Genomic DNA, 25225 nt, shown 5'->3' with positions numbered 1-25225 from the left:
GACTACTTACCATTAACTCTGAATAGGACTTAATATGATTAAAAAGAGCTGCAAGCCCAGATGCATTCTGGCTTGTGTGAGGTCTCTTCCCGTACTCAGGAAGGTACGGGATAGGATGGACTTCTGGGTTCATTTTCCCCACTGTGAACCTCACTGCTGCTGCTCTTGGGTGCATTCTATAAAGACAAAAAAGCAGACATATGGAGAGGCCCACCACAAACAGGTGCCTATGGAAAACAAAGATCTGTGGAATACAAAAATTTAATGGCATTTAGCTAATAAATCAGTAATAGCATTAATAACAGTGCTCTTGCTCAAAAGCACAACTATATGAGCACAGACACCAATTTAAATCTGAACATATCTGGGACAAGCAGAGAGTTCCAGTTAGGTAAACTGAGGCTGAAGTTACATGAACAAATCTAGGTCATGGGATGTGCCAGAAACGGAGGGAGAAAAGGTCTAGTCCCTTTGCCTGCTACCAAGTGTTCCCATCCCTTTCTCAGCCAGTATTAAAGTCTCTCAGCCTTTCTGAGCCTCCTCTCAAAGATCTATCCAGGTGACCTCAGCTTGAGTTTCACTCAGGGACACAGTAGCACAGTTTATAGTACAGAGAATATCAGCTGAATTCTAACTGAAGCAATAAATTAAATACTGAAATAAACTTAAGAAAAAGTATAGATGAAAAAAATACCTTTAAACTAACTTTTGCAACCCAGGCTCTACAGAGCTTTCCCTCTTCCCAAGAGACATTCATGGAACCTAATGCCTATAGAAGCTGGGAGACAGTGAGGTCCTTACTAGACAACAGCCAGCAAGCCAGCACAAACAAGGTAATTCTTGCACTGCCAATATCATAAAGAAGTTGTAGGCACCTTTTTATAATGACAGAGTATTCTTAATAAAAGCTTCAAGCAGGTTTTACAGCTGCATATTATCCAATGAAACCAGTTATAAACAGCGCTGTAGAATTATTTAGTGCAACTCCAATACGCCAAGAGTCTCAGCCTCGGTTTTATTTATCACACAGGCTAAAATGTTAGTTCTTGGCTGTACAGTAGCAGCCAAGCCTGTAGCTCTCTTTTATTCCAGCACACTGCCATCTGGTTATTGATACTTTGCTATGGGATATGAAAGAAGAGCATAGTTACCTAATACAGCTTAATTGAAAACAGAGGACCTACATATTATACCATGCATTATTCTATACGAAATTAAATCTGAAGGGCATGAAAATTTCTGTAGGTGTCAGCAGAGATTATTTCAGAGGTAAATGCTGTGCTCTTGATCTGTGCTCAAAATGCTAAGAAATATGTGCTTATGAAAAGAAGGAGCAAGGTTAGGCTCCACTGTGAAAAAAGAAGTTGCTCGGGAAGATGCATCTCCTTCGGGAAGACTAAGAGAGTGACCACTCCCAAGTTTATTAGTACGGTAGACTCTGTTATAATAATCCATATTCACCTTGAAAGGTCCAATTGCTTTGCTTTTTTCCCCTAAAACCATGACTTATGTATTACAAATCACACATTATTCTGGCTCTACAAATATACTCCCATTAATCTGAACAAAAAAACAGTTTCAAGAATCATTCACATTTGCATTGTCCACATTAAGGGACAGAAACTAAAAAGCTCTAATATTAATAAAATTCAGAAACTATTAACTGTTAAAAAGAACTATTTGGGTGTAAGGCTAAAAAGTTTACCTGGCTCTGTGTTTCTCCTCAGAGAGGTACCGCTGAGCTCTTGCAAACACCGGCCATAAGGACTGCAAATATATGTAAGTAAAGCAGATAAAGCACAAAACCTTTGGAACATAACACTGCTATTAAAAGTCACCCACCTCTAACACCCACGCAGCAGGCCAGATTCCAGCTACAGGAGCTCCCACCACACTGCAGCACCTGCAGTCAAAAGGGAATCTGCCACCATATGAGAAGCTATGGGCACACACACGTCTCATAAAAGGGCACAGGGAGCCACAGCCATCCTTCCCACTGAATTGCTCTTCATTTGCTATAAGGACCAACTAACAGTAGATGTGGTTTGCTTTAAGTGAAAAACTTGTTCCAGACATGAGAGAGAGCAGTTTTTCATTTTTCACTGAGAGTTTATTTTCTGCATCTGTCCATGGAACTGTAAGTAAAATAAACTCTAAAGACATCCCTAACATAGTCCATATTATGCCAACAAATTCAAGCAAATAATGCCATTTAAGTTAACTACAGGAAACTTCAAGGAAACTGAAATACAATTTCAGGTTCTTCCACGATACTGTCAAGATCTTTGGAGTTACATGTTTAATACAATAACTAGGTGCTCAAAACAGCTTGCCAGCTGCACTTCTGTGTTTTATTCCACTCACTAAAAAGGTTTGCTGAAGCAATTAAAAAAAAAAAAAAACAAAAAAAACAACCTGAAACTGATAATCAGGTTCCTTCTAGTGAATAAAAAATGACTTTATATAGCCTTTAGAGAAAAACAAAACTTTATCTAAGGTAACTAATATCCAATTGCTAGACACAGAAGAGTTATTCTAGGTGTTCACAAGTTTACACCTCAGTCTCAGAGCACAAACACAGAGTGTGAATAAGGGGCATCTTGGGCAAAGTAAGTGCAGGCAAAAGGAACAGCAGAGCAGTGGAGGGTATCTTGCAGAGAGAGCTCTTCCTAAGACTGTTAACCTAGGCTAAGAGCCACAAAACACCAGCACTTCCTTTGCTCTTACTGCCTCTGTAACTCCCAGCACTTCATCTTAGGGAAGCCGGCAGCAGTATCTGAAGGAAAGTGCCCCTAAGTTTTACAGCCAATATTTTACATGCATTTTTTTAGCTCTTGCTCAATTAATAATACTGATTTAACACACAAAAACACAAGCCCCTCCCTCCTCTTCGCATGCTAATTAGTTTTACTTCCATGGTAGTGCAAAGATGAGAAAAGAAATTTCTTTTCTCTTCATGCCTAATTAAAAAAAATGAATATTCATGTGTATTTATTTCTCTCTGTTATGAGTTAACGCTTTTAAATATAGTGTATAAAACATCTCTTATCAGATGCTTCCAGCAGCAATTTCCATCTGAGTCTCAGCGGCTTCTTTTTATAGGCCAGCCTTATACAAGATACAATATATGGGAGGGGGATTACTTTTAAAAATTTTTAAAGAGTATTCCCTTACTGATCTCTCGGTAACATACTCATAAATCGAATTGGAAAAACAAATTACTCAGTGAGTGTGTAAGGTCAGGTACTCTGATAAAGAAATATCAAAAAGGTTTTGAGAAAACAGCCTCCTTCTCATCTACCCCTGTAAAAAGGAAAAAAAAAAAAAGAGTTGAAATGATCTCCTAATGCATCTCCCTTCATAATTCATGCCGAAAGATGACATTTTCTCAGGATCTTAATTAAGATAATGATGAACACCTGTGTCGGCATTCTTTGGCAAGACAGCATTATCCATCATAATCTTTTAAGTACTCTCAAAAAAACCAACAAAATCGTATGACAGAACCAATCTGTTGCCTCTCCTTGCACTAAGTTTTACATCTCAGACACACACAAGAACGATTAGATCTTTAAAGACTGCAATAAAAGCGGGATCGTTAGATTTTAAAGTTTCAACAGAAAGTAGCTACTAAAGTGATTAAATTAAGGTGTATCATATCCAAGATACCCAACTTTAACTCCATTCACTACAAGCCACCTGGAACCAAACCACTCACAGTTAGAGCCTATCAATGCCTGTACTTTTAAAATACAGTTTGCTGTTATTTTAAAGACCCGTCTGCTTCTTTTTCCGCTCCCAGAAAGAAAATACTCACAGCTGATCCCTATTATATATTCATGCACTAATTTACTAAGCTATTTTATGCTGTGCCACATATGTTTGCACACTCTAAATGAAATTATGCAAAAGAAACCAGTGTACAAAAACAAATATGCAAATTCAAATGTTACCACATTTTGGGTCACATTTTGTGCAGTCATCTTAAATCCAAGTTGCCCTCTTGTCAAAAACCCTACTGGAGTTTGACTACCAAACTAATCAAAGATCCTTTCAAACACCTTTGCAGGACCAACCCATCAGACTGAAAGTTATAAAAATAGTGATTTTAATTATTTATTTATAGAAGCTGAATTTAAATTCATATGCCTTTATTTAAATAAAATTAAGAGTGCACTTCCCATCATTAAGCAAGATTTTAAGGGTAAACATTTCTTCTATTGAATTAATAATTTGTCTTCCAAAAACTTATGACAAAAATATATGAAGTCCGGAATTTTAATATCAATTTGCACTGATATAGTTTCACTGGCAGCTACAAAGTACACAGTCTCCTGATACCAAAAACTCATGCATACCTTTGAATGCACCTACCTTCAGTAAAAAAAAGAAGAGAAGCAACAAATGCATCCTCAAGCCCCACATTTGTTAACAGAACTGACAGAACGACACAAACAATGGTCTTGAAACAAACTTATTTCCCTTCAACCAAATAGCTCAAAAGTCCTGCAAAGCAGATTAGTCTTAGGCTTTCACGTTTTAATATGCTGCTATCAGAGGGAAAAGTTGCTGTGACTAGTCATTCAGTAGAGCTATCAATGTGCAAATAAAGCAGAAAATAGAGACATCCTTAAGAAATGAGTCTCAAATTTGATATAAAGTGAAGGTGACAACCACAGCAATAGAACTATAAACTAAATGTTTCAATATCTCGAATAATTATCTACAGTTCTTTTAAAACTGCAAAGAATATAATAGTGGCATAATGTAGTGAGAATGTCAGTTTGATAGACATTTACAATCCTGGCGGCATAAGAGTCCTATCACTACCGTTTATTAATCAGCTCTGGTATTATGTTGCAATGCATGAAACTATGCATGAACTCACCACAGTTTCCAAAATGTACGCCTACAGAAGAAAGATTAGTGGAACATCAGAAATAAAGAGGGTAATTTTACATGATGTTAACCTTACCTCTTTCCTCAAAAAAGTCAGATGCCATGGCAAGATGGTTAAAACTTCTGCTTCACCCTACAAAAAGAAAGGAGTACGGAAAAGCGGTTAGTTATTCAACTCACATAGAAAGCGAATGTTAAATGTATAAAACTTGACCAGACGATATCTCACTCCCCGAGCACAGGGGATTGTCAGAGGATTATGACAGAAGCCCTTTTGAGTGGGAAAAGAAATTCAGCGCTCCAGAGCGATCGCAAAATGAACCCAGGGACAAACACCGGTGACACCGTGCAGCTGAAAACTGATGAAAGTGCACACCTGTGTGGATCGAGCATGTAAAGGGAGCGTGCGAGCCGGGGACCCGTCCCGCTTACCGGGGCATAACCGCATGGATTTTGAGACGAAACTCGGCACGCTGTACGTTAAAAAATTAAATTAAACAAAACCAACCAGCCAAACAAATAAACAAACAAAAAAGACCCAAACCAAATTGGAGGGAAGGCGCAAGAGACAGCAGTCAGAGCGCAGCTCGTCAGCATCGGCGAGGAGGGTGCCGGCACCCACCTCTCCTTCCAAACGCCGCTCCCGCGACCGAAGCGGGGTCGCTGTCCCGGTGTCCCGTGTCCCGGTGTCCCGTGTCTCGGTGTCCCGGTGTCTCGGGGACCCTGCCCCGCCCGTCAGGGGGCGCCCCAGGGTGGGGGGCAGCGCTGCCGCCGCGCCCCGCGGCCAGACCCGCGGCCCCGCTCCCGCACCTCGGGCCGGGCTGAGCCGAGCCGAGCCCAGCCCAGCCCAGCCCAGCCCAGCCCAGCCGAACCCAGCCCAGCCCAGCCGAACCCAGCCGGGCTGCCGCAGGTCGGGAGCGCCCGTCGCGGCCCGCAGCGCCTCCGCGCGCCGTCCTGTCAGCGCCGCCTCCGGACTGCCCGGCAAGCGCGGCCCGCGCCGCCACCGCCGCCCCTCCACACCCCGCGCTGAGGGACAGCTCGGCCGGCCCGTGCGGGGAGGGGAGCGCCCGCCGCCGGCCGGGGCACAGCCACTCATGCGCCGGGACGGCCGGGGGCGGGACTGGCGGGGCCGCGGACTGATGGGTACTGTAGTGCACTGTAGTGTAGTCTAATGCATGCACTGGAGTGTGGTGTAGTGCGGGCGGTGCCCCCGAAGCCAGCGGGCAGAGCGCGCCTTGCCCGGCCAGCCCTTCCCTTCCAGCCCCGGCCCCGGCGCTGCAGCGGGGCTGCCCGGCAGGTCTCAGCCTGTGCCCAGCTGGGGGGGCTGTGGATGCTGCCGCCGGGACGGAGCCCCGGAGAGAAGGAGGGAAGGAGGGAGGGAGGGAGCGGGGCGGTGTCGGTGTCGCCTCCACGGCGACACGGGGAGCTCCTGCCCCGGCCTGCCCGTTTTAAAACACACCCCCGCCCCTCGCTGTCTCCGCATCCGTCGCGCTGGGGACAGAGGCGAGAGCATTAGGGTCGGGGAAATGCAAAAGTTACAAAAGAAAATAAATTTTGAAAACATAAATATAATTATATCGTCCTCCCTCTCTCGACCGAAAGGCACTGCGGGTGCGAGGCGAGTCCGGCCCCGCGGGTCCCGGCGGCCGGGGGTCCGAAGCGGCGGGAGCAGCCTTCGCCTCAGCAGCGAGGGGAGAAAAAAGAGACAAGGGAATAAATCGGGATGTGTTTCTGTTGGGAAATATATCTGGTGGAATCATAAGAGATTACATCTCCTGATCGGGGGGATTTATCCCAGTTCATATGGTTTTAATCTGCTTCCCCCTCGACCCTTCTATAAGCCGGGGGGAGTGGGGGAGGATAGCCGCACATCCACGGGCAAACCCTCGCTCTGAGCGGTGCCTACGGACCCATCTCCGCCGCTCCCCTCCGGATCTCCCTTCTCCCGCGACCGGCGCTGAGAAAGACTAAATCCGAGCCCTCCGCGAAGCCGAGCCCTGCTCCCGGCTGGACGCCCCACCGCCGCTCCGCACTCACAGCCGCCCGCAACAGGTCCGGCTGCGGGGCGGCCCCTGCCCGCGGGGGCGACCGGCCACGCAGCCCAGCGCTGCCGGACCGGACTGGACCGGGCTGCGGCGCTCCCCCGACGAAAATCTCCTTTTTTGTTAAGAAAAGAAAAACTAACAGCACCATCACCACCCCCCCCCCCCGTATATCCCACCTCCAGTGATTTAGTGGAGGGAGGGGCAGGGGCAGAGAGCACGAGGAGGGGTGGCTGTGCAGAGGGGGAGCCGGGCGGCTAATAAATCTTATTAAAGATCTATTTTTTTTCATATACTGATTGGCTTGCATTCCGGCGCAGCGCGGCTCCGCACGGTATTTAGCACATGCAGAAAGTTGGAGCTGATCTTAAATGGCTCGGAGGTGACTGCAATCCAGGAGCCGGCGCACTTGAGCCTCTGAGCGCTGGGGAGGGCCAGGGAAGCGCGGAGCCCTCCCGCTGGTTGGGCCCGGCCGCGGCAGCCCAGCGGGGTCCTGCCAGTCCTTCCACTGACAACACCCCGCGAAGGAGGAGCCTCGCCGGGCCGCGCAGAAGGCGTCAGGAGCTGCAATTTCCAACTTAGCATCTTGGCAGGACCCTTCGGAAAGCGAGAGCGAGGAGGAAGGAGAAAAAAAAAAGCCCCCCAGTGCAAGGGGGAGAGAGAGAGAGAGAGAGAGAAAGGAGGGAGTGGGGGGGTGAAAAAGAGGGGAAAGCAAGGGGGGGAGAAAAAGGAGGAAGCGGTGCCCGGCTGCAGGCGAAATCGGAGCAGCAGCCCCGGCGCAGAGCAAGGTGCCGCCGCTGCCCAGCTGGCGAGGGCGGAGAGGCGCCCGCGAAGCCCCGGCCGCAGCCGCCCCAGCCCGGCAGCGCGGCCGCTCCCTCCCGGCGCCTTGGGCTCCCGGGTATATGTGTGCGCCTGGCCATGTCGTATCCTCAGGGTTACTTGTACCAGCCGTCAGCGTCCTTGGCTCTCTACTCCTGCCCGGCGTACAGCACCAGCGTGATCTCCGGACCCAGGACCGATGAACTTGGGAGATCTTCTTCGGGCTCCGCTTTTTCCCCTTATGCCGGATCTACCGCCTTTACCGCCCCTTCCCCGGGTTACAACTCCCATCTCCAGTACGGCACCGACCCGGCCGCCGCCGCCGCCGCCGCCTTCACTTCCTACGTGGTAAGAGCAGCCGCGGGCAGGCGGCACCGCGCCGGGCACGACGGCATCCCGCGGGCCCCTGCTCCCCCCTCCCGGGCCTGCTTTTTGTTCCCATTTTATATTTGAGATCTCGGGGACAAAAGGGAGCGCGGCTCCCCGCCTTGCCGCCCAACTTTCCCGCATCGCCGCCGTGCGCTGCCGCACACTGTTGCTGGCGGCAGCGGCGGGCAGGGCCGGGCGCGGGGGGAGCCACCAGCACGGCCCGGGAGTGCGGGACCGGGGCAGGCAGGGATCGGTTTCATTCCCTATCGAAAAAAAAATATTAAAAAAATATATGTATATAAAACAGCAGTCGTAAATCCTCAACAATTAGCTTATTGTGATTGAAAAGGGAATGAACCCAGCACCGGTCGGCGATGGGAGAAATCCGAGCGATAAACCCAGGCAACTTTCCCCTGCACGGCGATAATTAGGCTGCTTAAATATTGCAGAGCTCTAATCCCATGGCCGCAAGCTGCTCCGCTGGGCTGTGCGGGAAGTAAAGGGGATGGCAGGGCACTGCGCCGCCGTGCGCGCCCGCGGGGCACCGCGGGGCCGGCCAGGGTGCAGGACATCCTCGCCGCAGAGCTGCAGCCGCCGCCAGCACCCCGCAGCTCCCCCCAAAACCCGGCGAGTTTTGCTCAGCTTCTCCCCTCTTTTTAGGGTCTGGGCAGAGTTTCACAGTTCCTGTGTATTTTTTTCTGTATTCTTTTTTCTTTTCTTTTCTTTGGGCTTTCTCTTTACCCTCCTCTTTCCCCCGTTTTCTGTTTCTCTTTTATCTTATTTTCTTTTCTCTTCTCTTCTTCTCTTTATTTTTTCCTCCTCCTGCCCCAGGGCAGGCCAAGGAGCGGCCCAGCCCGCCCGGCCGCCTGGGCCCGGCAGGTTGCCTGCCACGATCGCAGAGCGGGGAGAAGGCTCCGGTCCCCCTGCCCCTGTTCGCCCCCACACCGCGATGCCCACTTGCTTTTTCGCTCCTGCATTTGGGGGAGAGGCGCTGGATTGCTGCAGGCAGCCGGTGGCCTCCTGGGGCCGGAGGCTCCTGGCCCCCAGGAGTTCCCAAGCCCTTCCACCCATCCTCCCGGGAAAGAGCCGGGGGAGAAGCCTGGCAGGGCCTAGCGCCGGGGGAGAGGCGGGAGGGCGCGGGCAGGGGCCGCGGGCAGGCCCTGGCGCTGCCCTTGCCGTGTCATTGTCGCCCCGCGGCCGCCTGACCTCGCCCCGCCGGGCCGCTCTCCCTTCTCTTCCCAGGGCTCGCCCTACGACCACACGCCGGGCATGGCCGGTTCTCTGGGGTACCACCCGTACGCGGCGCCGCTCGGCTCCTACCCCTACGGGGACCCCGCATACCGCAAGAACGCGACGCGGGACGCCACGGCCACCCTCAAGGCCTGGCTCAACGAGCACCGGAAAAACCCCTACCCCACCAAGGGCGAGAAGATCATGCTGGCCATCATCACCAAAATGACCCTCACCCAGGTCTCTACCTGGTTCGCCAACGCGCGGCGGCGACTTAAGAAGGAGAACAAAATGACCTGGACGCCGCGAAACCGCAGCGAGGACGAGGAAGAAGAGGAGAACATCGACCTGGAGAAAAATGACGAGGACGAGCCCCAGAAACTGGAGGACAAGGGAGACCCCGGGACGCCAGACACAGGTAGAACGGCGGGCTTGGCCGGGTCACCTCACCCGCGCCCTCGGGGCTGCCCCCGGCCCGGTGCGGGGCGGCCTGTCCCCCTGAGCGGGCAGCCGTGGCGGGGGGAGCCGGCGGGCAGCGGTGCGGGCCTGGCGACGGCGGGGACCGAGGGGTGGGCGGCGAAGTGGGTGGGCGTGTTTGGGGGGCGCAGGGCGAGCCTGAGAGCTGCCCCCCACCCCTCTCCTTTCCACCCCCAGGAGCGACGGATCCGAAGGCAGCGCCGGGCTGCGAGCGCCTGCAGGAGTCCCCCGGCCCTCGGGAGGCCGAGAGCGGCCTCAGCGACTCGGATTGCAAAGAGCCGGCGGAGGAGCGGCTCGACGGGCCGCCCATCCCCCCCAAGGCGCCCGGCGATTCCCCGCTGGGACCGTGTCCGGCGGGCCGCGGGCCGCCGCCGGCGGGCGGAGAGGAGCCCCCGCCGTACCGCCCGCCCTCCGACGCCGCCGGGCCGCCACACGCCGCCGACCTGCACCCGCTGCTGCCCGCCGCCACCGGCGCCTCCGTCATCCACTCGCCGCAGCAGGCGGCCCTCGCCAAGCCCAAGCTCTGGTCGCTGGCCGAGATCGCCACCTCGGCGGACAAGGCGAAGGAGGCCGGCGGCGAGGCGGCGCCCCCCGGCCCCGCCGTGCTGGGCGGTGGCGGCCCGTCGCGTTCGTCGCCGCGGCCGCGCTCGCCGGCCGCGCAGTGCCCCTTCCCCAACGGGGCGGTCCTGCCCCGGCCGCTCTACTACACGGCGCCCTTCTATCCCGGCTACACGAACTACGGCTCCTTCGGGGCCCTGCACGGGCACCCCGCCGGCGGCCCCACCGCGGCCTCCCCCGGCGCCCACTTCAATGGATTAAACCAGACTGTCCTCAGCAGAGCCGAGAGCCTGGCTAAAGACACTAAAATGATCAGGAGCCAGTCCCAAGTAGACCTTTGCAAAGACTCACCTTACGAACTGAAGAAAGGTATGTCCAACATTTAATATCGGCTTCTCCTCCCTAACCCCCTCCTGGGACTGTGGTTTTGTTCTTTTCTTTTTTTTTTTTTTTTTTTTTAATTTATTTGAGAGAAATAATAAATTGCTTTGGCAGTTATTTTTCCACTACCAAAAGAAAAACAAAACAAAACAAACAGAAAAAGACCAGCTCCCCCCTCTATCCCAGCACCCTCTTCAAAAGTTTATAGAGTCTATTGGAAATGGCTGGGTAGAAACCGCCCAGAAATGTCTTAACCAAGTGAAAAGCAAAGGAGTGACATGCTCTCTCACACACACACACGAAGAAAGATTTGTATTAAATCTTATTCTGTATATTTAATGTAGCTTTTTTGTATTTAAATTGATAATACAGTATCTTTGAAGTAAATTATGAAATCAAGACACCTGTACAGGCATTAATGTTGTTTTCGTAATATAAATATATACATTTCTGTGTCTTTTTCCGAATTGTTTCATAGTTTTAAAATATATATATACAAGTTTAATTTAATTTTTTATGACTATTGTTTTTTTTTCCTTGGGTGTGAGTTAAACCATAATGCAAAAATAGAACAAAAAAAAAAAGAAGGAAATAGGTTATACGTATTAGATACAAAAACTACAGCCGCCTTTGTAAAATGCAAATATTTAATTAAAAGAGATTTTTAACAGAATCAAAACCACTCTCTTTTTCCAACGGGCAGATACATGCATAGCTGCAAAAAAAAAAAAAATACACGCGTTAAATGAGACGCGGTGCTCCATTTAGGACCTCACAGTAGTACCTGAAGTGTTTTTGGAAGTGACAGGCAATTTCTAAAAGGTCGGGGGGCTCCGGAGGCGAAAGCAGCCCGCGGGGCCGGGAGAGGCGGCAGCGGGCCGGGGCCGGGCGCGGGAGGGACGCTGTTCCCGGAGGTGAAGGCTTAAATCAGGCCACGCACAAAAGCACTTGTTAGAAACACCAAATCGAAGCGCAGTCCCATCTTTTAACCTAATTACTTCCAATCAGTGTCGTGTTTTATGCAAAGCAATCAGCTGGTGAACTTTGCTAATGAGTTCGATTTTCTGCCAGATTTAGCCCGCGTCGCTGCTGCAGCGGTGCTGCGGCGGCGGCCGGGGCCGGCGACTGCACGGGCAAATGCTCTCGTTGCGGCGGGGGCCGCCCTGGGCCCCTTCCCTTCCCCCGCTCCCCTCCCCCGGCGCGCTGCCCCGCTGTCCCCGGCCCGCGGGACAGGGCGGTGCGGGGGCCGGCCGCGGGCGCGCAGCCCCGCGCAGGGCCGGCCGCGGGCGCGGTGCTCCCGGCGCTGGCAGGTAGGTGTCACACTCGGCCCGGCTTTGGCTCCCGCCTCCCGCTCGGCCGTGCGGGAGCCCCGCGGGGCCGCAGCGCTCCGCTCCACGCTGCGCCCCAGCGAGTGGTGGGGCAGGGGCCGCGCAGCCGGGGCAGTCCCAGCCACCAGACGTCCCTTGGGTGAGGGGGAAAGAGAGCGCCTTGAGCTCTCTCCCTGCTGTTCCGCCGCTCCAAAGCCTAAGGCAGCGGAAAGTGGGTCTCCGAGCGGATTAGGGGCTCCCCAGAGACATAGAGCGCGGAACCTCGAACCAAAAGTCAGTCCCCGTCGGTACGGCTGTCCGAGCAGACCAGGTCCCCTCCGAACAAATAATCGCGAGGACTGTACCAGCACCCAGCTCCAGGAACGGATCTCTCCCTGTTCAGTGTGGATTTTGTGGGTGTCAGCTGTACAGTGACATCGCCACTGATGTGATGGGAATATGACTGAAACCGCTGGGGCTGGGGCTGGGGCTGAGACACCCCTCGGTTTGCTTGGGTTTTTTTTCCTTTACGAGCCAGATAATTATTTTGTAATCTCTTCAACTTTGTCAGAGCCATTTATTAGCTGTAACAGGTTTATTCATGCATATTTACATTTTACGGGATTTTAAATAGTAGTTTGTAGTTTGGGTTTTAAAGATGCAGTCCATGTTTGCTGGGTTATACAACTGTTTTTTTAGATAACCTGTTTTAAAATCAAAATTGTTTGAAACTGAATCAAATATTCCTGGGATAATATTATTTTGTCATTTTATAAATTAGAAATTAATTTTTTAAAAAGTGCTCGAATCCTCTTTTGGATATTTCATTTCTTGTCGGGGAGACCTGCAGAAAAGTGTATTTTTTGCGCAGTAGTGCTCTTTAGTGTACTCACCTGCCTTGTTTAAAACGGGATAAAGTTCCCGCAGTGAGGGGCAGGGTACAGCTGGACCGGGCAGAAGCAGCCCCGATGTGCGGGGCTGGAGGCAAAGCGCCGCAGGCCGCCTCCCGCCCGGGCTCTCCCAGCACCGTCCCCCCGGCGGAGATCGCCCCCGGCTGAACTAGGGGGAAACTCCCGAGCGCCCTTTGCTATAGGGAGCGACAAAGCCCCTTCGGACAGCGCTCCCGACACAACAGGTCCCGCAGAGGAACGACTACCTCAAAATAAATAGGTTTTAATTATTCATATAGCTATAGATTTTTTTTTTTTAATTGTCGCTCTACCTTTCCCCAGCTGATCTTCCGATCTCTGAAAAAGCTATTTTGCAAAGCAGCTTAGGAGCCTCGCTCGTTCAAAAGCCCTATTCCTTATAATCGGGGCTATCCTGAATAGGTCTATTACAGATCTCAATACGGTTTTCGTTTGATGTATAAATTCCTAAGGGAATTAACCGTTTCCTTTAGGTTGCAGCCTGTCGCTTATTTTAAACCGTAACTATTATTGTAGCCCCATCTATTTCATACAACAGTTTTATTCTTCACCCTTTTCCCTTGCCACAGGAGAAATACTGTACGGCTATTCTTTAACATAAACACGAAGTTCCCAGTTTCTTTTCCGCAGCAGAGTAGGGGGCGATGGGGCAGCGTCCGCCTTTTTTGCCTCTGGCATGTTAATTTGTTCAAAAGAGAAAAAAAAAAAAAAAGAAGTGAGGATATCTTAAAATAAAAATAACGGCTGCTGCCAGTGAAGCTGCCGTAAGTTAGTCGGGAGCAGCCTCGGGAGCGACGCTCACGCTGGGAGCGGAGCCCTCCCGGGGCGCGGGCAGGGCCGCGGTTTGGCGGCGGGAGGGCTTTGCTGCCGCTGCTGAGAGCTTTGGGGCAGGCGAGGGGGTAGAACGGGGCTAGTGGCGGGGCCCTGCAAGCTGGGCTCCCATCAGCGCGGCTGGCAGCAGGTGCTTGCCTACGGACGCAGGTGGGAACGGCCCTGCCTCGGCGGGGCGCCGCTCCCCGCCCGGGAGAGACCGCTCGCCCCTTTCCGTTCCCACTCCCTCCCCTTTCCGCCCTGGACCCCACGGCGCAGCCCTTGATGGGGCGGGGGGGGCCGCGACACCCTACACCGCCCGCCCCGACGGCGGGGGTCGAGCGGCGCAGGTGGCAGAGGGGCCGCCCTCTCCCGCAGGTGACAGTCCAACATCCCCCCCAAGACCCTCCAGCGCGGCCGAGAAGTGTGTTGGCCCGGCGGGGCCCACGCGTGGGGCCGCAGGAACAGTTCAGTGTCCAGGTCGACACGACAGAGGATCCGGGACCCTGGAGGGGACATGAGGGGACTCCTGGCAGAAAGCGAGAGCCCGCCGGGCAGGGAGTACAGCTCCCCTCGGAGAGCCGGGGCGGCTCCCCCTCCACGCCCGGCCGAGCTAAGTGCCCTGTCCCCGGTGAGGGAAGAGACTTCCCCGCAGAAACCAGGGCAAGTGCCTCCGGGTCAGCCGTGCCCATCCCGATGGGCTCACCGCCACCTCAGCGCCCGGGATGACAAGACCCCAGGGGGGCCAGGAGCCCGGTGCTGCAGCCATCGGTCCTATCAATTCCATCCACAGCAAAATTCTCTCTCTCCTGAAAGGAAACAGAGGGAACAGGGGGTGCGGTCTACAGCCGGCACGGCCCCCGAGCTCCGGCAGGGGCGGCGGGACCCCCCTGTACCTTTTGCCCCGGTTCTCAATCGCGGGGACGGAGGGCGAGAGGCGGGGAGCCTGGCGCAGCCCTGCTGCTTCCTCTTTCACGCTTAAAAACAAAACAAATCCTAATTTAGACCCTCAACACCCCGGACCGTGTTTACATCTCCCCCGCTGCTCTGCCCGCGAGTGTTGCTTTTCCAATTGTCACGATTAACCTACGGGGCTCCCGCGCGGCGCGGAGCCTCCGCGGCGGCCGGGACGGCGCGGTCGCGTCTAATTGGCTTATTGGACTTCTCCCCACACCCCAACACCCCCCGCCCAGCAAGAGGTTCTGAACAGCATCTTCCCTTGTCGTGCCTAGAAACTATGTGAAAGCTCCTCCGCCAAGAGAACATCAGACGGTCAGCAAGTTTAAAGAAGGCGAATAAAAAAATACCACAGGGGTTTGCTGCAGGGAAAAGTCCGGGAACTTCAACCCAAAACGGAGATGAGCGAAAAAAAAAAAAAAAAAAAAAAAAAAAAAGGGAAAATCCCCCCAACAACACACCAAAAAAACCCTTCTCGTCCCCACGGCCCGTCCCGGTGCGCGGCCGCGAATACTCCTCAGCCGGCCCTGCGGTGCGGTGCGCCCGGCTCCGCGGTATTGCCCCTGCAGCAGCAGCCCTGCTCAGGGCAGGCTTGGAGCGGCACGGGAGTGCCGGGGAACCCGCCCCCCTCCTCCTCCCCGCTCCCCTCTTTCTGTGACCTGCCACGATTATTAGTAAGGACATCTGTGGCTGGCAAGGGAACAAGTGTTACCAAAACCAGAACCGGCTGTTTTTCCAAATGAGCAATATGTTAATTCCTCATCCCCCCCTCTGGTTTCTTTAAAACCTGGCACAAATACATCAATAGCGGAGAATAAGGAGCCTTTGCAGAGAACAAGTGGCAGTTTTGAATTTACCTTTTGTGTGCGCCTCAGATGCAATCTTGAGGCATTTTTTCCCTTCTCTCCCACAGAAAAAGAGTGTTAATCTGCCCTATCTTGGGACCCAAAAGGATTGGAGTGGAGTAGATATTCACTGGAATCACATAGGGGAATAAGGGTCTTGCTTTATTGAATCATCAAATCCCAGGAATGAAGCTCTTAATTAATTATGGGTGCTAAAAATTCAGGCCAGCTGTTTCTTTTTACTTGGCTCTGACAGAGAAAGACAAAGTCTACATCGAGATCTTCTAAGGCGCATTCAGCATAAATCAGCGCCCTCGGCGGCGCTCCCGGCCGCGGCGCGGCCCGGCGGTGACAGATGGCGCATTGTCCCCGCATTCCTCCACCGCGCCTCCGCGGGCGCGGAAGCGGCCGCCCGGCGGCGCGACCCGACTCAGCCCGGGGCCCTTTCTCTGCCGGAGAAGGGGCTCTCCCGGGGCAGGAGAAGGATGGGACGGGGCGCGCCTAGCCGAAGTGCCGGCCCTGCCCGACGGGGTGGCCGCTGGAGCGGCTCCTGCGCGGGCTCTGCCGTTTCTTGCCCGAGAGCACTCTGCAGGCGCCTCCTCCCCTGCCGGCAGCCCCAAAGTGCCGCTCCCAGCCCTGCCCCCGCTCTCAGGCTGCGGCCGGAGCCCCGGCGCCGAAGTGCCCCTCGGCTCCCCCCTCTGCACCCTCGGGGATACCTCCACTGGAGAGCTTAACGCTGGAATGAGGAATAGGGTTCCCCCAATATGGGCACTCCTACTTCTGCCCCGCAGGCAGAAGTGTTTCCCTGCGCGGCAGCGGAGTTCCCCGGGAGGGCCCCGCAAGGGGCAGGAGACAGCGAGGGTCGCAAACGCGCAGGAGGTGCGGCTCCAGGGCCCACCGAGTCACCTCCATCCCGTTCCCTGCCACCTCCCCTCTCATTCGGGGGGCAGCTGCGTTCACTGAGTACCCGTTACCCAACGGGAGCGCCCTGCATTATTTTCACGGCCGCTTTACAGGTGAGGGGCACCCGCGGCGGGCGGGGCTGCCCGAGTCCCTCTCGTCCCCCCGGCACGTTTGCGGGCAGGGAGATCTCTGCCGGTTCAGCCTCGTGGGGCCGAACACGGCGGGAGGCCGGAGGGGGGACTGCTCAGCGACTCCCCGGGGAACCACCCCGCCGGGCGCTTCCAGCCTCCTCAGCCGGGATCTCTTCACCTCCAACTCCCAGAAAATAAATGTCCTCCGCACGGCGTTACTCATCTGTTATAATCAGAGCATGTGCGAACTCGCGGCGTGCCGGGAGCCCGGCTCGGGTTGATGCAGGCACTTGAGCAATAAGCACCTCTTTCTGCCGTGGCGGTGCTGCGCGGCCAGCCCGGCAAGGGGCCGGTGGGGCCATATCCTGCCCCGGCTCCGCATCCTACCCCTGCCTGGCCCGGCTCGGCTCGCCCCCGCGGCCGGGCCGGGCCGGGCCGGGCCGGGAGTGGCTTCGTCCAGATAGCTCTTTTCCCCTGAAATTGGCTCTTATTTGCTTAAAGCAAACCACAGACCTCTCCGCGCTCAGGGCTGATGGATGCAAATGTAAATGTGCACTTATTTAATTGGATCAGGTCCCAAGATAAAAGAGATAAACGGCTCCCAGTTTGCCAAGTTATTTTCAGAGGCATGCAGTGATGTGTGGAGGGAAAGTTAATGAAGAGGAGAAGAGACACACTGTACTTAAAATACCTCGGGTCTAGACTCGGGGAGAGGGAAGCATCGCACACCGCCGTGGCGGAGCGGTGGGGGCTCCACGCCTCGGCCCCGCACAGGCTCCCGGCTCGGCGGGGCCGCAGGTACCGCACGTACCTCCCCACCCGAGCCGCGGCTGGAGGGGGGAGGCTGAGCCGTATGCTGCAATTAATGCTCTTCCCTTCTTCCCTCCACCAAATTGCTCTCCGTTACTGCCGTCTCCCCTTGTTCCTCCCCGTGTTCTACATCCGTATGCATGAGACATTAACAGACGGTTATTGATACAAACATAGTTTTTGTTGCTAAAGGCCTTCCAAAACAAATTCTCCGGCTGAATGCCAATGTATGCATGTTGGCTGGTGACAGCTGATTAGTGAAATGATTTACGGCCAAGTTAAAAAAAATGATACTGTCAAAGGCAGCAATTTGAAAAAAAGATAAGACAGCACAGCCTCAAGGCTTCCCACTGTAAAGCCACCCAACAAATCTAAACCTATGCTACAAATACCTGAAACACTCAAGGAATCAATTGGTCGCAGATTAAATACAGTCTCTATTCTGACTCGCCCTGGTAATCTGCAGCTTTCCACAGGAGCAGCCCTTAGATTTATGCCTCCAGCCTCACCTGCAGCAGGGCCCGCTCCTGCCCAAGCTGCCCTGCCGGCCTCCCAGCATCCCTGCAATCGGAGACTTAGGCCTCCTTTTTGTTTCAAGACTTTTTCTCTCATTAATTGATTAAAAAAATCCCCCTTCCCTCATTTCTCTGTAGCTCTTCTTCATAAAGAAAGCTTTTGCTCTGCAATAAAGTAAGAGACTTTGATCCCAGATCATCCTCTTAGGCCTTCCAGCTGAAATCAGCGGAGAAACTATGTGGAGTTATTGTTCGCACTTGCTGCACTTCTGATTCAGAAAGGGCTGATTTATTAGCTTGTCAAGGGAAGCATTGTTCAGGAAGGCAATCAAAAAGCACTTACCTAGCTAAACTAAAATTACTGCCTTTTCAGTGGCTAATTTGTATAACTCCCATGGAGGAACTTGGGAAGTGTTTGATGAGGCATAAAATGATGATTAATGAATTTATTGGCCTGCTGCTCATCAAATAGGAGTAGTATATCTTTCCTCTATTGGGCGTTGGGTCTAATGCTACATGTCTGTGTAAAGCAAGTCCAATATGATCTCCTTTTTAGCCCCCTTTTAACCCCCATGACCTGAAGAATATCACCGTGTAACAGAGGCAACATCAGGGGACTGCAAAGACAAAGAGCCCGTTTGATAAACGGTAAATGAGAAACGCGAGGAAAGTTGCTGCAGGGACAGATCTGCTCAGTTTTCAGCTTTCAATCACTTTGACTACTGAAGTGGGAAGAATGTAGAAACTAGATAAGGTGCGAGAAGCGAAAAGAAAACGACAAACCAATTTTAACTTTCATAAAGGATCCAGCCAAACAACTTCATTGCTACTTGAAAGAATGAGTGACTGCGGGAAGTGCTGGGATTCCCAAGCAATCAGGCACACTGCAGCACCCCACCACCTGGCTGTGCAGGGAGGAACACGGAATATGCCCCCAAACTGTCTATATCTGCAGCCAGCCTTTAACCCAGTTCAGTATTCTGATCAGATTTGGTGCAACAATTTTGAGCCTATAAATTTTATGTGCTTTTTACTCCACTGAAACAACTTTGGGCTTTCTCTTCTGCTCAGTGTTTAATGCTTGAATCACTATTTTGGGGCTAAGGGCTTCTGAGAGAAATTACGTACTTTGCCCCTTTTAAAAGCCCATAGTGAATTACTTGTGATTCAGTGCCCACCTGAATACACATGTGACCTACAAGGTATCTTATGCTCTACATATTGTTGCTTTGAACAGGTTAAGACCCTCTGAAGATCAAAAACATTGCTGACATTCTCAAAAACTTGTTAAAATGAGTTTGCCTGAGATTTGGAGTCAGAGATCTTCCCAGGATTGAATCAATTTAGCTCTCAGCTTCCACACACTGTTCCCTGTTCCTGCAGCTCTGAAGTTTGTTGAAGGATCTGCAACTTGTGCATCTCCCAGTGAAGACGCACACGCCTTAGCTGGAGCCTGGTACCAAAAAGGCAGCATCTCTCATTACCTTCTGGGGCTTCACAGAAGTACCCTCAGGCCTGCGTGTCAGCAGCCCACCGTGCTGAAGACTGAGAAGGTGCAAGGACATTTTGCAGAACTACTGATGTAGAGATCAACACCTGCTAGAAGATGTGATATTTCAGGCTCCAGTAAAGCTCAGAGGAGCAGGAAAGGGTAATGTGGAGGTGCCTGGCAACACCAGCAGCCCGTCTTCCCTCTCTGTACCTCTCCTTTGTGCCTCTGCATGCAAAGCCAGGGCATGGCCTGCTCTGCTCTCCCTCAGATGGGAGTCAAGAATTAAAAGCAGGCCCTGGGTGAAGTAGTGTGAAACTCCTTCTTTTTGTCGTCTTGTGTTACAGTGCAGTCTCTTCTGTACTTTTTTCCTGTTCTGTTCTGGGCTGTGTTAAATGATGCCTGTTTTTGGAGAGCTGCTTGGGAATTGACTGAGGCATGTCTAGATCTCAGCCCAGGAAGGCAGGAGAAAACCTCTTCTTCAACTTCAAGGGACTTTAGCTCATATTATCTCAGAAAAGCAAATTTAGCTGTTCCATACTAAATAATAATTGTGATTTAAAACATTCTTGTTTGCAAAATACAATGTATATAACATACCAAGAATTGTTCATTTTCCAGACCTGTTTAGAAATGATTTCTGGAATAGTAAAAGGAGTATCTTCCTGGCTATTTTTTCAGTTGATCAGAACAAAACTTTCCTGAGTCTACACACTGGCTTCCTCAACAAAAGGAAAAAGGCATCTACCTTATGTTTACAAGATCAGAAAATATTTATTTCATTTCTACTAATTGGTATTTGTCTGAGGCACTGAAATGATCCTCTGGAAAATAATGTTTATAAACATCCTTGAACAAATAGCACTCTCCTGACACAAGCTTACCATCAATGTACCTCTCAACAAGTTTTATCTACAAGTCCTTGACCTGTGGCTGCTTTTACAAAGGCTCTCTGTTCATTAGCAATTTCAGGTCACTTTAAGTACTTGTGTCATGAACACATAGCACAGCTGTAAAATATATGTATTAAATACGATCTGCATTAATATAGGGTCTTATTTTCCCCCACTTGGCTCCCCAAAGCAACATGATCTTACACGTTGATGAAAAAAGACACAGTTATATTTGCATAATTACAGCAATATTGTAAGTCTTTAGTGCAATAGACCTAAGAGGCTGATTTATGATTAAATATGTATGGCTAAAAGTTACTGGGCTGGGTAGTGTGCATAGCATTAGACAATGACAGTTTTGGGGCATAATTGCTTTAATGTGGGCAATTAAGACTAAGTGCATGTGATTTTAGTGTCTGCCCTACATTCCTCTGAATGATTACAATGATCAATACACATGATTTGTAAGTCGCTTCCTATTGATCGAATGGTAAAATGTTTGACCTTCCTTTGAGGAAGTAATTTGCTAAATTATGACACCACGTAAGGTCTTTCGTGGTTCAGAGGTGAGGGGTAATGGTGCTCAGAATTAGAAGAAAATAAAATAATTTTTCCCCCTTTTCCTGAAAGTCAGTCTCTGTACTCCCTCTGCCAATTTTCTGATTTCACCTGTGGAGGGAGGAGTCTGGCACCTTCGTCTTTGAAATTAGCAGAGGGAAAAAAACTGAATTGCAAACTCAGTCCATCTCTACAAGAAACCCTCTTCACGAACTTCATCTGTTTACTCTACGCCAAATCATGAGGAAGCTCCTGACCACAAGATCTCTGTTGTTTGCAAGAGGCTGGAGAAAAATGTGCAGCAGCAAATTTGGGGAAGCGGAGCACACGGTGAGTGCCGTGAGCAGCTGGGACACGTGGCAGGGCTTCCTGGGCTGCCTGCCAGACTTAATTTAGCTTTGCATGCACAGTACCAAATAGCCTTCACTATATCACATTAGCAGGTATGAAAAGAAAACCAACAAAGTGTTCCTGAAAACACATTAGCCGATGAACAGTAACTTAGTTATAGCTGGGGACCCTCCCTCCATCCTAAATGCACACAGTTGCAAGTCAGATCAAAATTAATAGATACCAATGCACTGAGATGTGCCCTGTTCCAGGGGTTGTTCTGTGCTGTCCAGGGAAATGGTGATTCTCTCCAACCCCAGAAAACCACATGTACAGGGCAGAGCTACTACGCAGTCCTCACCAAAGCCAAACACCGTGGTCACTGGTGCAAAGTTCAAACCCCATGTGTGGTGTGATATTGCAGGTGAGAGCTAACACAGAGACGGGCTTGGAAGTTGCAAAGTGCACACCCTATCATTTAATATGGCATTTTGCCGGGGAATGTGTATTCTCCCTGGGAGAACTGTTAAAACAGAAGCTGCTTAAAGACAAGGCAGGAACCATTTTTCAGATCTCTGACACTGGGAGTAACAACCGGTACCTGTGTTGTGATAGGATTTTCCTGTTCATGTCCTTCCCTGCCCGTATCCTTCCATGTTCAATGGCTCACCTCAATATTTCCCTTTGAATCCCCTCTTCCCTCCCCAGCATGAGGTATCTCAGCGTTTCCTGCCAGAGCTGCCCCTCACACCACGATCTCAGTGCTGTCCTCGCTCTGTGCCACCTCAGCGCTGTGTGTCCATTGCTGGCACTGTCCCTTCAGCCCTGGCGTCACCCTTGGCCCCCCTACCATCATGTGAGCCCTGCCCAGCCATCAGCCCTGGGCTCCCGTCCCACACAGCCACTCTCATATAAGTTTCCTGCCTCACCTCAGTGCCGGCTCAGCCCCTCACCCACAGCTGCAGAGGCCCCTCTCCCACCCAGGATGTTCAGTCCGGGCTGCCCCTGCCTGAAAGCCACCAGATGGACCTGGAGTCTCGAGGTCCCTTGCAGAAGCAGACTTCTGACGAGCTTTCCACAGCAAAGCCATCTTCTCCCTCATGCTGCAGCTGGCAGGTACCTACAAACTACCCAAAACCTGCCTAAAAACTGCCTACACTTGGCTCAGAGATTAAGCTGCTGCCCTGGTCTCCATACTCCATCTCACAGACAAGCCTTCCCAAAGTAATCCAGTCTTCCTGCACTAACACTCCAGCATCAACACACTCCTCCATGTGGACTCTCCCGCTCTCCCTGAGGCCCTGCTGGCAGACACTCTGCCCTCACCACGGCCACAGCACTCCGGCCATCAGTGCAAAGTTGCAGTTGCATGTGCAGATCTGACTGTTCTTCTCCACCTTACCCAGAACTGAGGCATCCCCAGCCTGCCACACTGTGCTCAGCCACCCCCTTTTCCTCAGCTTCTGCCTTCCCTGTGCCCCACACCCCAGCCTAGGTGAGGAAAGTAGCGGATTCTTGTGTACAGCATGCTCACTTCCACACTGCTGGCACAGGCAGTATAATGGACAAGAAGGACAGAGACACTGAAATAATTACGGTATGGAAGACAGAAGATGAAACACACCACAAATCATGTAGCTAGCGAGAAACACCCTATTGACTGGCCGTTGTGCCAAGCACACACACACACCATTACACAACGTCCCACTCTTAAATCCTTTTTGTAAGGAGAAGAGAGCATCAAAGAGTTCATAAATTTCCCAAAACAGCAGTACTGAACAATGAATTAAACTACAAAGCAGTCAGAATTCATGGTTAGCAAAAATTTCAGTCAGACAAAGGGCAGACTCATGTTGAGAAACTGAAGGTAAATCTGCTTGCCAGACCTAAGAGGACAGCCTCTCCTGGAGCTCACCCCATTGCCGGAGGATCCCTTGGGAAACTCCTTTTTCTTCTAGCCAGAGATGATGCTGGGGCACCAGTTACAGGCAGACTTTCTGGAATGAATAGGACTGCTCTGAAAGTCTTCCCTTCCCCACCTCTAAACCTACCCAAGTCCTGTGGTAGGAGCGAAGTGTGTGGCTCCAAACCATAATCATCTTGTACCTAGATTTTGAACATTCCTTTTGGTTTTCTTCCAGTGGGCCTAACCACTCTCACAGAGGCTTAAGGTTCCCCATCTATCTCATTCTTGAGAAATCTTACAGACCAGAGTTGTAACATTACACACTGTACTATAGTAACTTTTTGCTGCAACTAAAAGACCCCAAACATGATACAGCCACATATAAATAGTAAATAAACAATTTTACACTCAAGTTTCCATTTTCTTATTCATGCTATCATTCCCGTGGCAGCAATCCATTCTCAGCAGGTTCCTATGCAACTAGTAAAAGCATTTGGGTCCCGTTTCTGGGTGACTCGAGCTGAGCTAGCTGGTGATTATCACTGGGGATTGCATCAGGGTGAGAGGATGGAAAACTAGTGGTGGCAGTACTAATCAACTGTTAAACTTGAGAAGCCCCAGGCAGGGTACCTTGGTGCTGAGAAAGCTGTTTAGGCTCCATTTTGGAAATTTTCCCAGCACAACGTATTCAGATAGATGTGTTTTCATTACTTGTCATTTAAAGAAGCACAAATTGCAGTTGAGCTGTAGATTGACACTGGGGCTGCAGAAGGCACAAGGGTGGTGCTGGCACTGGGGCATAGCCCGACACTCTGGGTGCAGTAACTGGGTGTGAAAAGCAGTGGCCAAGGAGACTCCTGGGGGATTCCTGCCACCGGCACAAGGCCAGCAGAAGGCTAGTGGTCTCCAGCACTGGCCAGGCCTGGGGTTGAAGGGAGAACCACAACCCACAAAGCAGCTTACACCACCATTGTGCAACAGAAAAATTTGTGGATAATTGCACGCATTGTACCAAACTGCTGGCTGGCTGCTGGCACACCAGTGCACACCAGGAGCAGAAAAGGGCTCTGTCTCTGGTGGTTCATTGAGGGAGGCCTCGCTCTCTGCCACGGAATCCTCGCCAGTAGAGAAACCAGGAAAACTCCACAGAGCAGACAATAATGGAACAGCAAGATACATTCCTGTTGTGGTATCTCCCCACATGGGGAGACAGGAAAACAGGCTAATTAGTCTCACTCTGCCTTTTTTCTTTGTTTTTCCATGGGCAAAACTGAACATCAGGGACTCACCTACCTTAGTAATATACTTTTCTCCAATTGTTTATCTTAAAATTTTAAACACATTGTGCAGTGGAAGTCCTGACCTTGAACTGGGAATCAAGCCATTGGATATTCTTTGCTTAAACCCTCCAGCTGCTGAGGTCTGATGTCAAGCTTCACAGTTTAAGAGATAAGACCTGCTGCCACAGTTTTCTCTGAATCTTTTTCCCAGAGAATATGTTCCCAGGTTTAGTTCAGCCTTAACCTTCCAGGCACTAAATTTGCTCCATTTTCTCATAGACTCCAATCTGGAGGCAGCACCTGTATCTGAGTTAGCATCTGGCAGGGATGCAGTCACCTAAAAAGAGGCCTCTGTGGCATCTTAGATCCCTCTGGGACATCCAAGCTATGCCCATGGGACACAGAATCTCTGAGAGACCTGTATTGGGGCAGCAGCTGGTGGCCAGGGAGGCACCTCATATAAAAGAAAAAGGTGTGAGTGAATCTCTGCCCTAAACACCTTTATAGTCCATAGCAAGGAAAGGCACTTTACAACATGATTCATTTCCTCCTAAAATCAATGTGCAAAACAAATCAGAGGATTGACACACTGAAAGTGCTGATCTTGCTCTACTGTCTGTGAGGAGAGCCCAGAGGGACTAAAGCAGATGTCTGCACTGTAGACATCTAAAGCTGGGTGAGAGGACTTCACCAAAGCTACATACAGATTTTCTTCTCCCTTCTAGTTACCTGTCCGCAGAATTACAAAATCAGCTTCAGTGATCTGAATCTGACAAAACCTAGAACT

At 51.3% G+C, this 25225-nt stretch overlaps 1 protein-coding gene and 1 long non-coding RNA gene across 3 annotated transcripts in view; one reads left to right on the top strand and one right to left on the bottom strand.

Annotated features, from left to right (window-relative positions):
- LOC114055162 overlaps positions 1-5642 on the bottom strand; it is a 14810-nt gene extending 9168 nt beyond the window's left edge. Inside the window, exons 1-3 of the long non-coding RNA XR_003570669.1 lie at positions 5522-5642; positions 4976-5032; positions 1843-1903 (exon numbers count right to left, since the gene is read on the bottom strand). This is a non-coding gene — a long non-coding RNA (uncharacterized LOC114055162). The remainder of the gene's footprint in view (positions 1-1842; positions 1904-4975; positions 5033-5521) is intronic.
- Positions 5643-7762: 2120 nt separating this feature from the next.
- Positions 7763-11448, top strand: IRX5 (iroquois homeobox 5). 2 transcript variants are annotated; one of them, XM_027879020.1, is made up of 3 exons: positions 7763-8108; positions 9372-9777; positions 10014-11448. In XM_027879020.1, the coding sequence occupies exons 1-3, from the start codon at positions 7860-7862 to the stop codon at positions 10778-10780; spliced, it is 1422 nt and encodes a 473-aa protein (XP_027734821.1). In that variant the 5' UTR covers positions 7763-7859; the 3' UTR covers positions 10781-11448. The 2 variants fall into 2 exon arrangements, with proteins under 2 accessions (XP_027734821.1, XP_027734820.1); XM_027879019.1 differs by having other exon boundaries at positions 7778-8108; positions 10017-11448.
- Positions 11449-25225: the final 13777 nt, after the last annotated feature.

Source organism: Empidonax traillii, unplaced genomic scaffold (genome assembly GCF_003031625.1).
Source record: "Empidonax traillii isolate 1590-97213 ecotype Southwest subspecies unplaced genomic scaffold, ASM303162v1 scaffold49:size1601597, whole genome shotgun sequence".
In the NCBI taxonomy this organism is placed as follows: Eukaryota; Metazoa; Chordata; class Aves; order Passeriformes; family Tyrannidae; genus Empidonax; species Empidonax traillii.
Note: the sequence above shows the minus strand (reverse complement) of the source record. Positions and strands in the feature narration are given on the sequence as shown.